Genomic DNA, 14,237 nt, shown 5'->3' with positions numbered 1-14,237 from the left:
ACATTTGTAATGCCTTCCAAAATTCAAAACTCTTCTCGAATCTAATACACCAAGACTTGTACCATTCGTTACAATCAAATAATGGAGGTAAAGGGCATCCTTCACTCATTTGGAGGCCGACTAAATGGTTTCCGCATACGTAACCCATCACCACTCTTCTTGTTTTATCCGATTCTTCGTTAAATGGTATCCTTGTTGGTGCAAATGTGAAACTCAATGCATTTGAGATATAATGGACAACGCAATTGAATGCATTGGAGAGTAGTTGTCCGTTTATTGGCATGGACATCCAATACTCACTTGTCAAACATTTATTGTCGTGTAACCTCTTTTCCCATGCGACAAAGCTTTCGTTTAACACCGTCTCGGACTCGTCTTTTTCAAATATCATCATTGGTATGTAATAATCTCGGTGCCCACGTAGTTCAATTAAACATTTTTGCCTTACATAGTCAACTTGTGAGCAATCCCAATCTTTCGCGTCTTCAAAGGGACCAAGTTGATCAATGAAGACGTGGTTACCAAAATTCCCATCTCCATCTACCTCATCCGTGGCCTTAATATAGTCACGAACAAAGTCCGGGAAAAAAGGAAGGTAATTTTCATATATGATATATAAATTCCGGAAATATCGACCCTCCTCATCTTTAGGGGGTGATTTGTAAGTTGTGTTTGGAATACGAACCGTACCGTTCCTTTCACTTGAAGGAAATATTCCAACAATCGGACTTTTTCCTATATTTCTTGCTAATTGTTTAACACCGGCTTTACCGCCAAGTTTTTTTCTTGAGCTTCCTTGGGAGGGAACTTCGCAACCTTTTCCTTTAACTTCCACGTCTTTTGTTCCACATGCTTTGGAATCTTTTTCTTTAACTTCTCCATTTTTTATTCCGCATTCTTTGGAACTCTTTCCTTTAACTCCCCCAACTTTTGCTCCGCATTCTTTGGAACCTTTTCCTTTAACAACTTCGCTTTTTGCTAGTTGTTTGGAACGAAAGACCGGACCTTTTCCTTTAAAATCAACTTTGCTTGTTGAACTTTCTTGAGAGGGAGGCTCAAGAACTTTTTCTTGTACATGTCGATGACTAGGTTCTCCTTTTTCCATTTGACCTCTTCTTCGTTTATTTCTACCTTGAACATCCTCCTCCATCTCATCCTCCGCTTCATAGGCTATTCTCAACAACTCATAACCCGAAAGATCTCTTTTATTTGATTCTTCCAACAATTCCTTTGTCGTTTTCCTTACTACACTCCTCTTTTTCTTCGTAGAAGGCCTCCCCTTTTTCTTTCTCTTAGGTGGTTCCTTCATATTGTTCCTAGTTTGTGGGTATACGAAGTTACTCAAGTTACTCAACCATATTTGCCTTTGCCCCCGTGTTAATGTATCATATTTCGCGGCTAGCGCTTTTCCGATCTCGGTATCGGCAAATGTTCCTCCAAAATCTTGATCGACTATTGTTTCATGGAATGATAATTGTTGCCAAAAGGGATCAACATCTTGTATCGGAATAACTTTGTCATTGTAATTGTCTATGACATGACGACATGGGAGGCCCAAACTTGACATGTTAGGACAAACACACTCTCTTCCGTCATAGTTACCCGCCTAAAATTGTATCACTTCTTTCATGATCAAATCAATTGCACGATGCGACACTGTATGATTAATTCCATGAAGCCAAGCATTGTCTTTCCATTTAGTGTGTCTACTAGATCGGTTTTTTTCAAAAAACTCCCTAACTCTATCGAGATCACGGAGGAAATAGGCGTGCATTGCTTGGAATACCGTAACAAATCCACCATCACCACTATGAAGCTTCTTCTTCAACCGGTTGTGAGACGATTCCACCATACTTGTAGCTTGGTTGTCGAAGTGTCTATATTGGTTTGTGAATGCGGCTACGAACTTCTCTTTGTGCGGATCCAACCAATTGTCCACCAAGTATTTCACCATAGTTGGATAACTTCTCAAACTAGCCAATACCATACGAGATCGTTGTTCATAGTCTTCCACGGTGAGAGAATATGTCATGGCTTCCCAATCCTTTTGGAAACTAGCCCATCTTAGTTCCGCCAACCCATCATCCTTCTTAAATTTCTCTTTGGCTTCCTTTTGTTGATCAACCGGTAGTTTCTTTATTCTTTCCATTTGACTTTTCTTTGTTGGACGAATGATGGTCTTACATTTAGTCTCAATGTTATTGCATAGGTGGAACGTGCAAAGAAGGTGATGAGCATCCGGGAAATTCCTCTCTATTGCATTCAACAATGCTTGTTCCTTGTCGGTGACAATCACCTTTGGAGTATATCCCTACACGTAGAATAACTTCACTTGTTTTAGTGCCCACACATAACTCTCTTCAAGCTCATTTTCCAAGAAGCAAAACGCGACACTAAACGGAGAGTTGGTGGAAGTTTGTCCAACAATGTTCAACACCGGCATCTCATACTTGTTGGTCTTGTACGTGCAATCCATTAAAAGTACTTGATTGGAGCACCGCGCTAATTGTATAAACTCGGTATGATCCAATATGAGATTCTTTATTTGTTCATCCTCATCTTCATTATGGAAAACCGAGTAATTATACTTCTCCCCCAAATGCCTTAATTGTTGCATTTGATTTCTATTTTCCCATTGTTGATTTTTCAATTTTGTTTTGGCGTTGTAGATGGTTGGAAAAGTAGAAACATTCTTTGGGTTTACGAGCTTTATATGACCAAGTATATCAAGAGGTTTCATACGGTTTTCCATCATGGAACTAATGAGTTTTTCTTCATCATTAAGCCGCGCCGCATAAGGATGGGATAGCAAAGTATCCGCTATGGGATGGTTATGACAACCGCATACAACTTTCTCCAAATACCAATACCACTCCTCACTTTTCACACTTTTCTTGTTGTGCTTGAATTGAAGCTTGAACGGGCATTTAGTCTTCTTAGTGAAATTAGTATTCTTCCTATTCGTCTTTGGTTCATATACGGTGCCCTTTTTCACATGACTTTTACTTTCTCCACTACACTCGCAAACCATTTGAAAGTGGCGGTCATTTGTTGATCCATTACAAACTATAACACACATAATTGACTTGCCACGTTCTCTAGCCCATTTCTTTGCATTTTCTTTATCTTTCCATCTCTACATGTCCCAAAAACTCAAAGTTAGTAAAAAAACAAAAACATAGTGAATGAGCAACATATCTTTCCATTAGTTTCAAAAAAGAAAAAAAACACTTACCAAGTCATTCAAATAGTGATGAGACGAATCTTTGGTTAGAATTTCGTTTGCATTAGGTTGAGAAGGCATTGGGATAGGTGGAAGCACAATCTATCAACCAAAATATCACAATATTAGTCAAAAAAAGAAAGAAAGAATACTAGAATTACGTCCAGGTTATAAGGTACACAGACCCAGACGTTTTAGGCATATGAAGGGCTACGGTTGAAAAATTCAACCTCTAACCTAGACGTTTACAATTACGGTTGGAAACGATGAAAATATAACCTAGACGTTCTCACTTACGTTTGGGAATCCAAAATCCTAACCAAGACGTAAAACAAGTAGTAAATACCCATACAAAAACTATTTACGTCTGTGTTTTGGATGAATCTAACCTAGGCGTAATTATCAAGTTTTGTCCTATCGGAAACCAGTTACGCTCGGATTTATCCCAAACCTAGGCGTAAACCCAACTTACGGTTGGAAACGAAGACCAAACCCTCTTCCAAACCCAGGCGTAAAACTAGCTTATGGTTGGAAACCAAGTCCAACCCAGACGTAATCTGCCATGAAAGTCTAAAAATCTGAAATTTTTAGCGAAATTGAACCCATAGGAGATAGTTTAGAGGTGTACCTGTTGATTTCAACCATTGGTTCTTCACTTTGTTGATTTATTTCTTCAATTGGTGGAGATTCATCATCACTTTGTGTTAAACCCTCTCTACCATCTAACAAATCATCAATCTCTTGGTCTCCAACATGAGTAATGTAAAATTTGTTTTCTCTATCATACAAAGATTCACCCACCTCGAATTTGTAACTTGTTTCATCCATTTTTGTTGAGTAAATCAAACAATCTAGGTTTTGAAAAAAAATCTCCAATTTTTTCTTTTTCCTCCTCTCTAGTTTTTTTCCCACATAGCTTTTGTCCCAGACTTTACAAATATATATCAAAATCCATCTTCTTAATTTAATTAGATAATAATTAAATTTAATTAAAATTAACTAAATAAATAAGGGTTGTTTGGTCATTACACAATTATTTGAGATAAGGGGTTTTTGAAATTACTTACGGGTGACCCGTTTTTGTCCTATTAGGTGACGCCCCTCTAATGGAATGTGACGCCCCAATAATAGCCTTCTTATGGAAGCTACAAGCAATCCCATAGATTAGACTAATTGGGAAACTAGTTCAAAAAGCGCTTCCAACCACTAGCAGACTAGTAGCTCATGACTCAGAAATCTTAAATGAGTGCCCTTTGTGTAATAACCAAGAGACAAAAACAATAGATCATCTATTTAGAAGGTGTCATTTTGCTATATCGATTTGGTTTGGTTGCTCTATGGACGCCGTTTATTCGCAAATTAATGCCGAGTCTATTAGCAAGTGAGTGGAAATTTGGTTATAGGATCCAAAATTTTCGCAATATTGTGTGTAGATTGCAACAATCGTATGGTTTATTTGGAAATATAGATGTGAAGTAGTGTTTAGGTAAATCTTTCCAGATCCAACTTCTTTGATTCAACAAATTAAGAAGTTCATCCAATCTTCATCGTACAATAAACAGGACAAAAACAAAGATACGCAACAAAAGAGCTCGTCTAAACATTATTGGAACAACTTAAATGCGGATTTGATAATATTCACAGATGCGTCTTTCATCGGTCGACCAAAAAGATTGTATGCATTTATTAGCAGGTTCAGATTGGGCCTCTTCGGGTTTGCACGCAGAAGCAAAAGCTTTATTAAAAGCCCTTTGTTGGCTAAAAGACAATCTTCTTTCCAGCGTTTTTATTGTTACAGACTGTAAAGTGCTAGCGGATTCCATCAACAAAAAAAGATCAGATATTTTTTGGACAACAGAGAATACTATAGAAGATAATATATCTATTTTAGGAAATTTGCCACAAGCTAAGGTAAAAATTATAAATAAAGTCCACAATGCAGTAGCATACTTAGTGGTTAAAGAAGCAAAGATCAAAAGACTACAGCACATGTCAGAGCATTCGCAACAACAAGTGCAAAAAAAAGCACTATTTATTTTTTCCCCCGATTTTTAACTAGAAAGAAATATAATTTCCAACCGTATGTAGCCAAGCCTATAATGGTAAGTTTTTCTCCCACTCTAATTAAACTAAGCCTGAAACCTTAAATCTCACCTGGCCTGGGCACTTGCAGTCGTAAACCTACTTATATTTCTCCTAAACCGATTGCTCTGATTGACACTAATAATAGCTCTTAATTAAAGCACAAATAATCCAATGAAATATGAGAATTTTGACAAAGTGTCTCCGTTTTTTGATATCCAAAAAATAAATGCCCCCGTTTTTTTACAATTTGTTAAAGTACCCTCATGTTAGTTTTTCCATCTAGTGTTAGTTAAGACTAATTTACTTTACATATTTGCCCTTTACTTATTTCCACATTGATTTTATACATCATTTTTCAGGCTCGTCGAGTCCGATTCATGATCATTACACCGCTTTCGGGTTCGTTACATTATTCCCCAAAAAGGGTTCATCATCTCAAGTGTTTTGGGGGTTTTTGGTTGGAAGAAAATCGACCTTCTGTGACATTTTTTTAGGTTCGTCGAACCCGGTTCAGGATCGTGATAACGCTTTCAGGTTCGTCGAGCCTGGTTCAGGATCGTTACACCGTTTTCAGGATCGTCTGACAATTTACCCTCCCCTCCAAGAAGATGTAATTTAGGGGTAAATATGACTTTTAATTGGAAAGATAACTGCCACCTAGCACTTAACTGGATGAAATTTGTCTTTTGAATAAAACAAGGTATTTTAATAATTTCTTTTAAAAAACGGGAACATTTTTTTGTTCAATGTGAAAAATAGGGGTACTTTATCGAATATTCACCACTGTTTGGACTTTGGAGAACACAATGGCGTCTCGTTGACATTCAAAATCTTTATTTTATCTTTTCACGATGCCATGATGGCTAAGATTGAAGTTTGACTGACGTGCACTTGACTCCAAAATATCATCGACATTTTTCTGGGCACAAAAGATTCCACACTCAAAAATTCAATAGGTTTCTCTTTCTTCTTCTTCTTGGAGTTGAAAATGTTAAGATCTCAGAAGGACGACGCCTATTAATGAACAATCTTATTCTTCATCGTCATCATCATCAGCAACTCGGTATTTTCTCTTCACAATACATAATCCAGATGTTTTTATTAGACCTAGTAATAAATTAGTCGATTTCCTGATAGCGCCAGCCAGATTCAATTTTTATTAGAATCCAGATGTTTTTTTTTTTTTTCCATCGGTGAATCCAGATGTTTTTATTTGAAAGCTAATCACTAAAAGGGAAAATCAAACTACCCAAAGTTGGATTTTTTCATATCTAAAAGGGCAAATCAAACTACCCAAATGTTATGAGACTTGACACTATAGTCCCTTCCTTTATTATCTTTCACAGCATTCTTCATACCAATACAGATGTCATTAAAATCCTACAAAAATCTAATTTCTGGGTTTTTAGCATGAACAAACTTTATGCAAGTCAGTGTGTAGCTTTTGAAATATGAAGGTGTCCCTGAATCTTATATTATTAAGTTTGTAATCAGACAGGCAACCTAGTGGATTTATGGGAGATGCTGTTAAGTTTTAAAAGATTGTGGAAAAGGTTTGAGGAATGGGTTTCGATCCTTTACGTAGGACGTTTCTCGAAGCTTTAGAAGGATTGACATCAATGAATTAAGCCTCTTGGAAAACAAAAGTGGTCGTTTACAAGAGATGGGGTTAGTCTGAAGACTAAATTCAAGCAGCATTCAGGAAGCCGCCTTATTGTATGAAGGCTTCTAAGCTCCTGCATTGATGAAAGTGTTCCAAGGTCAATTAAGTTACCAAGAGCTACTTCTGATTTGATGAGATGCATATGTGGTACCTGTATGTAGTCTTTCCCCTATTTTGTTTAGCTGCGGCCTCTATTCATAGTTTAGCTCTATGCTTGTTTTGTTATAGTGAACATGATACTTCTGATGTCTTTATATGTCACTCACATAAGCTATAATGGTGTTCATGAAAATGCTTTTCGTGCTTAGCATCAATGTTCTTTATGCGGCTTTGGGATTAGTTGGATACTTAGATATCCTTTTAAAGTTAAAATGTCTCACTTTTAGATTGTGTGATTGTGAATTTCATGGAAATTTGGTCAACATGAGCTTACATAGAAAAAATTTGTAGGTTTCACCGTTGGAGACCTCATATACCAGGTTGAGTCATTTATTAAAGTAGCCTTAATGCGGATGATATAGATGATTTTGAGGTTTCTGGCCTAGGGGTTTTTTCGTGTCAGCAGTTGATACCAATGGCTGTTCATCAGTTTTAGGGTTAAATTTCTTAGGTATCCGTATTTGATATTAAGTGCCTTTTTGTTGGGTGGTTTGTTTACTCTTTGAGGATTCTCATAGTATTGACTGTTTAGGGACATGATTGTGATGAATAAGGGTGCTGAACTGTTTCAATCGTATGTTTTGTGCTCATTTTTGTTGACGGTTTTATGCATTTGTAACTGTATACGGTTTAATGAAATACTTGTGTTTGATTCTGGGCTTCAGATGCTCAGACCCATCAAATTGCTGCTAGAAAAGAGAGACAGATGGAGTCATTGAGGGCTGCTCTTGGGAGTAAATTAAACTTCTTTACTACAGGAAGAAAGGAAACTGGATACAGTGCTGGAATCTGACTCTGAATTACTTGAAGGATAGATGCCAAACAAAAACTTGATGGAGACTAATGAGCATAGCAAACATGAGAAAGATGGTCCTAAGAAGGCTGAGAAGAAAAAAGATTTGAGGAAGAAACTCCGAAAAAGTAGGCAGGACTGTGATTCTGAAAATTCCGAAACTGTTTTAAGTGTTGAGCAAGGAGAAGATTTCAAGTGCTAAGAAAAGCTCCCAGCATGATACTGATGATTCTGGTTCCGAAATCGATGATGTTGGCAAAAGAAATAGCAAAACCAAACCACACGTAATGTCAGCTAAAACTCATCGAAGTCGTCATGTGGATGAGGATGGAAAAACACCCCTATATTTAGCTGCGGATTTGATGAGATGCATATGTGGTACCGGTATGTAGTCTTTCCCCTATTTCGTTTAGCTGTGGCCTCTAGTTATAGTTGAGCTCTGTGTTTGTTTGGTTATACTGAACTTGATAAATGTGTCACCTCTCATGTATTTATTTGTCACTTACATAAGCTTTAACGATTATTCATGAAAATGTTTTTCGTGCTTAGTATTACTGCACTGTTAGAAAGTTAAAGCTATAGATGAAGGAAGTGAAAGTATTTTGTGATGGGTTCTTTTGGGTACAATTCATCTCATTATGTCTTTGAGTTGTTCTCAAGATCTGGAGGGTGTCACTAGATACTCGCATCTGATAATTTTCATGTTCAAATACCCTGTTTTCCTGCATCTAAGATTCAAAATTGTTCAGAGAAATCTGTAAACGTGGTCCTCTGTATATTTGACGTTCCTAATGGAACTCTTGGAGTTGTTTCTCTTTTATGAATGTATTTGATATAGGAATATGAAGGTTTTCGTGGGTAGTTGATTGGCTAGGCTCACCATAGTGCTTGCTCTAACACCGCTCTGTAGCAATATAAAAAAATATCTAAAAAGAAGCATTCATTCGCTTCCCTCTCTCTCTCTCTGTGTGTGTGTGTGTGTGTGTTCTTATCTGAATCTTCTTGTTACTGTTTCAATTTTTTTTACCTCTATCTTAATAGGTTTGCTGTTGTTTTTTTCTAGAAGAAGAAATTGAATAAAATATCAGAAGACAGAGTACAACGGGATTGTGGTACAGACAGCATGAGGATCAGGAACAAACACTTATGTACAAACAAACTAATCCCTTGTATGACCAAAAAAGACTGGGAATATAGAAGCAAAAGCATTTGAAGGTGATCAAGGAACTGGTGGTGTTAAAAGAGCAAACAAAGATATTCATGAACATGATAGAAAACGTCAGATTCAACTTCAATTGGTTTTTTTAGAAGATAAATTGATCGAACAAGGTTATATTCATGATGAGATTTCTCAAAAGCTTCATGAAGGAAGGAAATTATTCGAAGAAGAAGATGAAGAATCCCAAAGAACAAACAACAATCAGAGTATTCATCTCTCCCTATCTCCCCTTCTATTTCTGCTTGTTATTTAGGGTTTTATTGGATAACTTTATAAATCTCATTACACATTATTTGTTGATATATTAGATTTATCCTTAAAAATCATATGTCACCAGCACCTTAGCCCATGTGTTTACATATTTGTTGATGAATTAGATTATCCTTGAAAATGCTATGGCACAGTGCTGGGTAAACAGTGGCGGAGGTTAATCGTGAGGGGTGCAGGATTTCATCCCCTTGTTTGCTCAGTGTTGGTGGAAATGGGACATGAATTTTACAGTTAGCAATGTTGTGGTTTGAACATTACTGAACCGTTAGTCGTCATGTTGGCTTGCATAGAAAAAACTTGTAGGTTTCACCGTTGGGTACCTCATATACCAGGTTGAGTCATTTATTGAAGCAGCCTTAATGCGGATGATATAAATGATTATGAGGTTTCTGGCCTACGAGTTTTTTCGTGTCAGCAGTTGATACCAATGGCTGATCATCAGTTTTAGTTTTAGTGTTAACTTTCTCAGGTATTTGATATTAAGTGCTTCTTTTTTGTGGTTTTTTTACTCTTAGAGGATTCTTATAAAATCGACTGTTTCGGGACAGAATTGTGATAAATAAGGGTGCCGAACCATTTCAATCGTATGTTTTGTGCCCATTTTTGTTTACGGTTTTATGCATTTGTAACTGAATATGTTAAGAGAAAATTAACTATTTCTATTCTTGCTGACTGGTATTCTTACATCTTATTGCTGGTTTTTATTAATTACTCGTGTTTGATTCAGGGCTTCAGATACTAGAAAGGAGAGACAGATCAAATTGCTGCTAGAAAGGAGAGACAGAACATTAAGGGCTGCTCTTGGGAGTAAATTAGGTTGATGAAACTTCTTTACTCCAGGAAGAAAGGAAACTGGAAACAGTGCTGGAATCTGATTCTGAATTAAGTGAAGGAGAGATGCCAAATAAAGAGTTGATAGAGAAAGATGAGCCATGCAAACATGAGAAAAATGGTCCTAAGAAGGCTGCGAAGAAAAAAGATTGCAGTAGCAGGAGAGTAGCGAGAAGTCATGACACCATGGAAAGAGGGTAGTTCTTTTGATACTGATAATAGTTCAAAACGTGGAAAAGGTTTGAGGAAGAAACATTGAAAAGTAGGCAGTACAGTGATTCTGAAAATTCTGAAAACGGTTTATGATAAGCGCAAGGAGAAAATTTTAAGTGTTAAGAAAAGCTCCCAGCATGACAGTGATGATTCAGGTTTCGAAAGTGATGATGTTGGCAAAAGAAATAGCAAAACCAAACCAGATGTAAAGAAATCAGCTAAAACTCATTAAAGTCATCATTTGGATGAAAAGAGACAGAAATTCCAATTGCAAACACAGCAAAAGCCATGATTCTGATTCTGGCAAGGGACAGAAACATGCTAGTGAAACTACTCACTGAGGACTTGGAGATGAATAAGGAAACATAAAGCTTGGAAGGGGTGAAGAGGAGCTTGGTGGCAGAGATGAGGAAGAAAAGTACACAAGCAGAAAGCATGCGAGAACTGAAGAAAAAAACATTCTACCAAACATGAGAGTGAGGTGGGAAAATGCATGAGAGGATGGAAGAGGATCTCTGAGGCAGAAATCGTGGAAGAGATGAGGAAGTACGTGGAAATAGAAGAATTGGAGAAGAGGAAGAGCAGTGAAGTAGGAGGCATGAAAAGGATGAATGCAGTTCGTGAAGTGGAAGAGATGAAAGAAGAAGAAAGAAGAAGAAAGAAGAAGTTCCAGGGATGGAAGAGGCAGAGACATGGATGCTAAAAGGGGTCAGTTTGATGATTATTCTCGACCGAGGGGAAGAAATGTATTAAAGAACAAAAACGATGCTGATCAGCCAAGGAGGCATGAGCGCGTGACTAGTTTTTCTGTGATTTGAATTTTTGCAAACTTGCCAGCAGTGCAACTTTTGAGCCTAGATTTTAAGTCATGACAGGGGATTATCCCAGATGATTTTTTTTTTTTGTTTCCAACTCTTTGTAAAAGTGTTTTGCTGTTGGAATTATACAGTTGAGGTACATGAACCCATTGGTTCAGCTTGGTTAGTTTCTGGTGCCCGCATATATGGTTAATGTTTCATTTAGATAGGGCCATAAGAGTACTTTGTTTTTCTCTCATGAACAAGTCTTGTCTAAAAGGAAGTTTCAAGGAAATATTTTACTTTGAATTAGACCAAAGACAGAAGAACTAGAAAGAGTCTTTTAAGGGTTTGATGTGGATTGACTAGATTCCCACTTCAAATAAAGAAATGACATTCAACTTGGTTTTTCTTCTTAATTTAATTTAGTGGTCTACAATTTGGAGAAAGATATGTAGATGAGCATTAAAAACATGGCAAATTTAAGCCCATTTCTTAAGCAAGTTCATCCGCTTTTCATCAAACAGTACATATCCACTTAAAAAAAGAATGCTTGAATATTCAATAGCCTGGAGAATGAATAGTGCAATACAAGATATATTCTCTTTGGATCATAAATTTACATCAGCAGAATCATGTTAGAAATTTAGAATCTTCAAAAGATCAAAATACACTGGAAATTCTAACCTCTAATTCATGTAAAGTTAAAGTTTGTTTTACCCCCATAGAAGTAAAAAGTAAAATGTTCTCTGGACACACCTTCAGACATTTTTCCAGCTTGGTGCAAGAGTTGTAGGAGGAAACTCTAATTGAGCTGTTGTTGTAGGTGAAGGAAATGAAGAAGTATTAAGAAAATCATACTGGCCCTTTGATGATTCAAAATCATTTGCATTAGTAGTATTCGTTGGTGTAGAGCTTCTTAGATACCTCATGTAAGCAGAAATCGGAGACTCAGCTGTGAAATTAACACTTGGAAAAGCTGGAAGTGGTGATAAACCCGACACCTGTGGCCGATACTCTTCATCTTTGACGGTGGTGATGGTGGTGGCAGAGGAGAGAACAGGGGTTTTTGTTGTAAGGGGCGGTGGACGAATACTATAAAGACGAGAGCTCATTTGAGGTTTAGGATTATGTATCAGTGGTTGTGGTGGTGGTGGAAGAGGATGTTGATAAACCTGAGAATTAGAAGAAGGACCAGTAAGCTGTTGAACTAATGTTCTGAAATCACTCTTGTTTATATTGTAAACATGCGTTTTCTGCTGCTTAGGCTGATAACCATTCAGTTGTTGATGATGATCCAATGGTGAGTATTTCTTGATTGGTTTTGATATCTTGTTTGTTGAGTACTTGTTGAGGTGTTTCAAGTTCTGATCATAGCTTTTCTCTGTCATTTTCTCTTTTGAATTCTTGATCAGCTTCTTCTTCTTTTCGATTTTTCCAAAACTAGTCCAAGATTATGATGGTGGGTGTTAGGATTTTTCAATGGAAACGAGATGTTATGTCTAGAGATTAGACAGTGATGAAGTTTTATAGAGGGTTGAAGATTTGTTAGAGCAGTCAAATTTCAAAAGGGTCAAAGAAGATGACCTCTGAGAAGTGGTTGTGTTCTAGTCAAAGGATTGCGTCTAATTATCAAAGAAGAGAGATAGGGACGACGGAGGAAATGATCATCACCTTACCCAACTCGTCATTTCTTGATTTGACACATGTGGTGTAGGGGTCTAAAACCAAACTAGCCGCAACCGCAACCTCATCTAGTTGGATGTTCACATTTTGATTACGTCTACAGGGGTCTAGAGTTATCGTGTCTCTTGGGCATACAAGTGGTCGGGCATTTAACTACTAAAAAAGGTCACCGTAATAGTGAGAAATTTATACTTCGTCATATTTTTATCTTTACAGTCGGGCTTTCTAAAAACATACCTAATTTTAAAACTAATTACAAAAGCATCACTTTTCTTGAAATGGAATAAGTATATTAATTTGGCCGGTAAAACATGGTGGAAGATATGAGCATGCAGCTTTCTGCGGTTTCTCAAAAGAAATGCGCGGTAATAACTCATAACAACTCCTATATCTAACAACATGTTTAAGCAAATGACGAATGAAATTTCCCATTTACATATAATCTCCAATGATGATGGTCATTCTTTTTTTATCTTTTTTTTTGGGAAATAAGAGCTTAAAACTGCGCCTGGTACGTCATCTACACGAAAGCTCAAGTTAAAACCTTAAGCAATTTCATGAGTCATGACGAACTATATATACCATATCTTAATACAGGGCGTGGCTTGAGGTTTCCGTCTTGAGAGCTTGAGCAGAGTGGAGGCAAGCCTAACATTTCCGGCGGCTCTAACCGTTTCTTGTTCCTGGAATATGCATGATGGCTCTGAGTCTGACTATGTGTATCCGCATTTATTAGTTTGTTGGACGGTAACAAGACTTTTCTGCTTTTCAAATGATAGCGCATCTGTTTGACCAATTCAACCTAACAAGTAATAACAACTTCTTTCAAAGTGTCGGATGTCCCTGTCCGAAGAGACAACCCAAAAACATTACGTACAGTACACTGAGGTTTCAGAAAGGGGGTCGTAATTAGATAAGTCTCTAAAATTTATTTTGCATCCATACCAAAGAAGCATATACTCTCTTCGTTTCAAAATAATAGGCAGGATTGCATGCAAATATACACACAAACCCGTCTATTATTCTGAAACGGAGGTAGTACTAATTTTTCCATCAAATTAAAAATCTATTTTTGAGAAAAAATGTCATTCCAAATTTCCTCTCTTGAATCTTGATTTGGAACACCAAACCAAACTCGTCTATGATATTTATGTGATGGATATCCCGAAGTTTTCCTGCTTGCGTGTAAACGATTTTTTGTTTAATACCGTGAGTCGGTGACCACATTGTAAGAAATCTAATGATTGTACTTTTCTTTTTCTAACAAAAAGAGAAGCACAAGATTGTGAAAAGTAAAG

The 14,237-nt window shown here is 37.0% G+C and overlaps 1 protein-coding gene and 1 long non-coding RNA gene across 3 annotated transcripts; one reads left to right on the top strand and one right to left on the bottom strand.

Annotated features, from left to right (window-relative positions):
* The first annotated feature begins 6,236 nt into the window (after positions 1–6,236).
* LOC113311984 lies at positions 6,237–11,478 on the top strand. Of its 2 annotated transcripts, none has more exons than XR_003341640.1 (5): positions 6,237–6,371; positions 6,803–7,124; positions 7,796–8,307; positions 8,987–9,348; positions 10,140–11,478. It is a non-coding gene; the product is annotated as an uncharacterized LOC113311984 (long non-coding RNA). The 2 variants fall into 2 exon arrangements; XR_003341641.1 differs by having other exon boundaries at positions 6,251–6,371; positions 6,807–7,124.
* A 240-nt stretch (positions 11,479–11,718) lies between these two features.
* On the bottom strand, positions 11,719–12,849 carry LOC113311976 (VQ motif-containing protein 9-like). The gene has a single exon (XM_026560758.1). It carries the CDS (start codon positions 12,642–12,644, stop codon positions 12,015–12,017), a length of 630 nt encoding a protein of 209 aa, XP_026416543.1. The 5' UTR covers positions 12,645–12,849; the 3' UTR covers positions 11,719–12,014.
* Positions 12,850–14,237: the final 1,388 nt, after the last annotated feature.

Source organism: Papaver somniferum, chromosome 1 (assembly GCF_003573695.1).
Source record: "Papaver somniferum cultivar HN1 chromosome 1, ASM357369v1, whole genome shotgun sequence".
Taxonomy (NCBI): Eukaryota; Viridiplantae; Streptophyta; class Magnoliopsida; order Ranunculales; family Papaveraceae; genus Papaver; species Papaver somniferum.
This window is presented reverse-complemented; position numbering and strand designations above follow the sequence as displayed.

What these genes read in the sequence shown, in the direction of transcription:
- LOC113311976 (XM_026560758.1), bottom strand. Translation starts at nt 12,644, where the DNA reads ATGACAGAGAAAAGCTATGATCAGAACTTGAAACACCTCAACAAGTAC.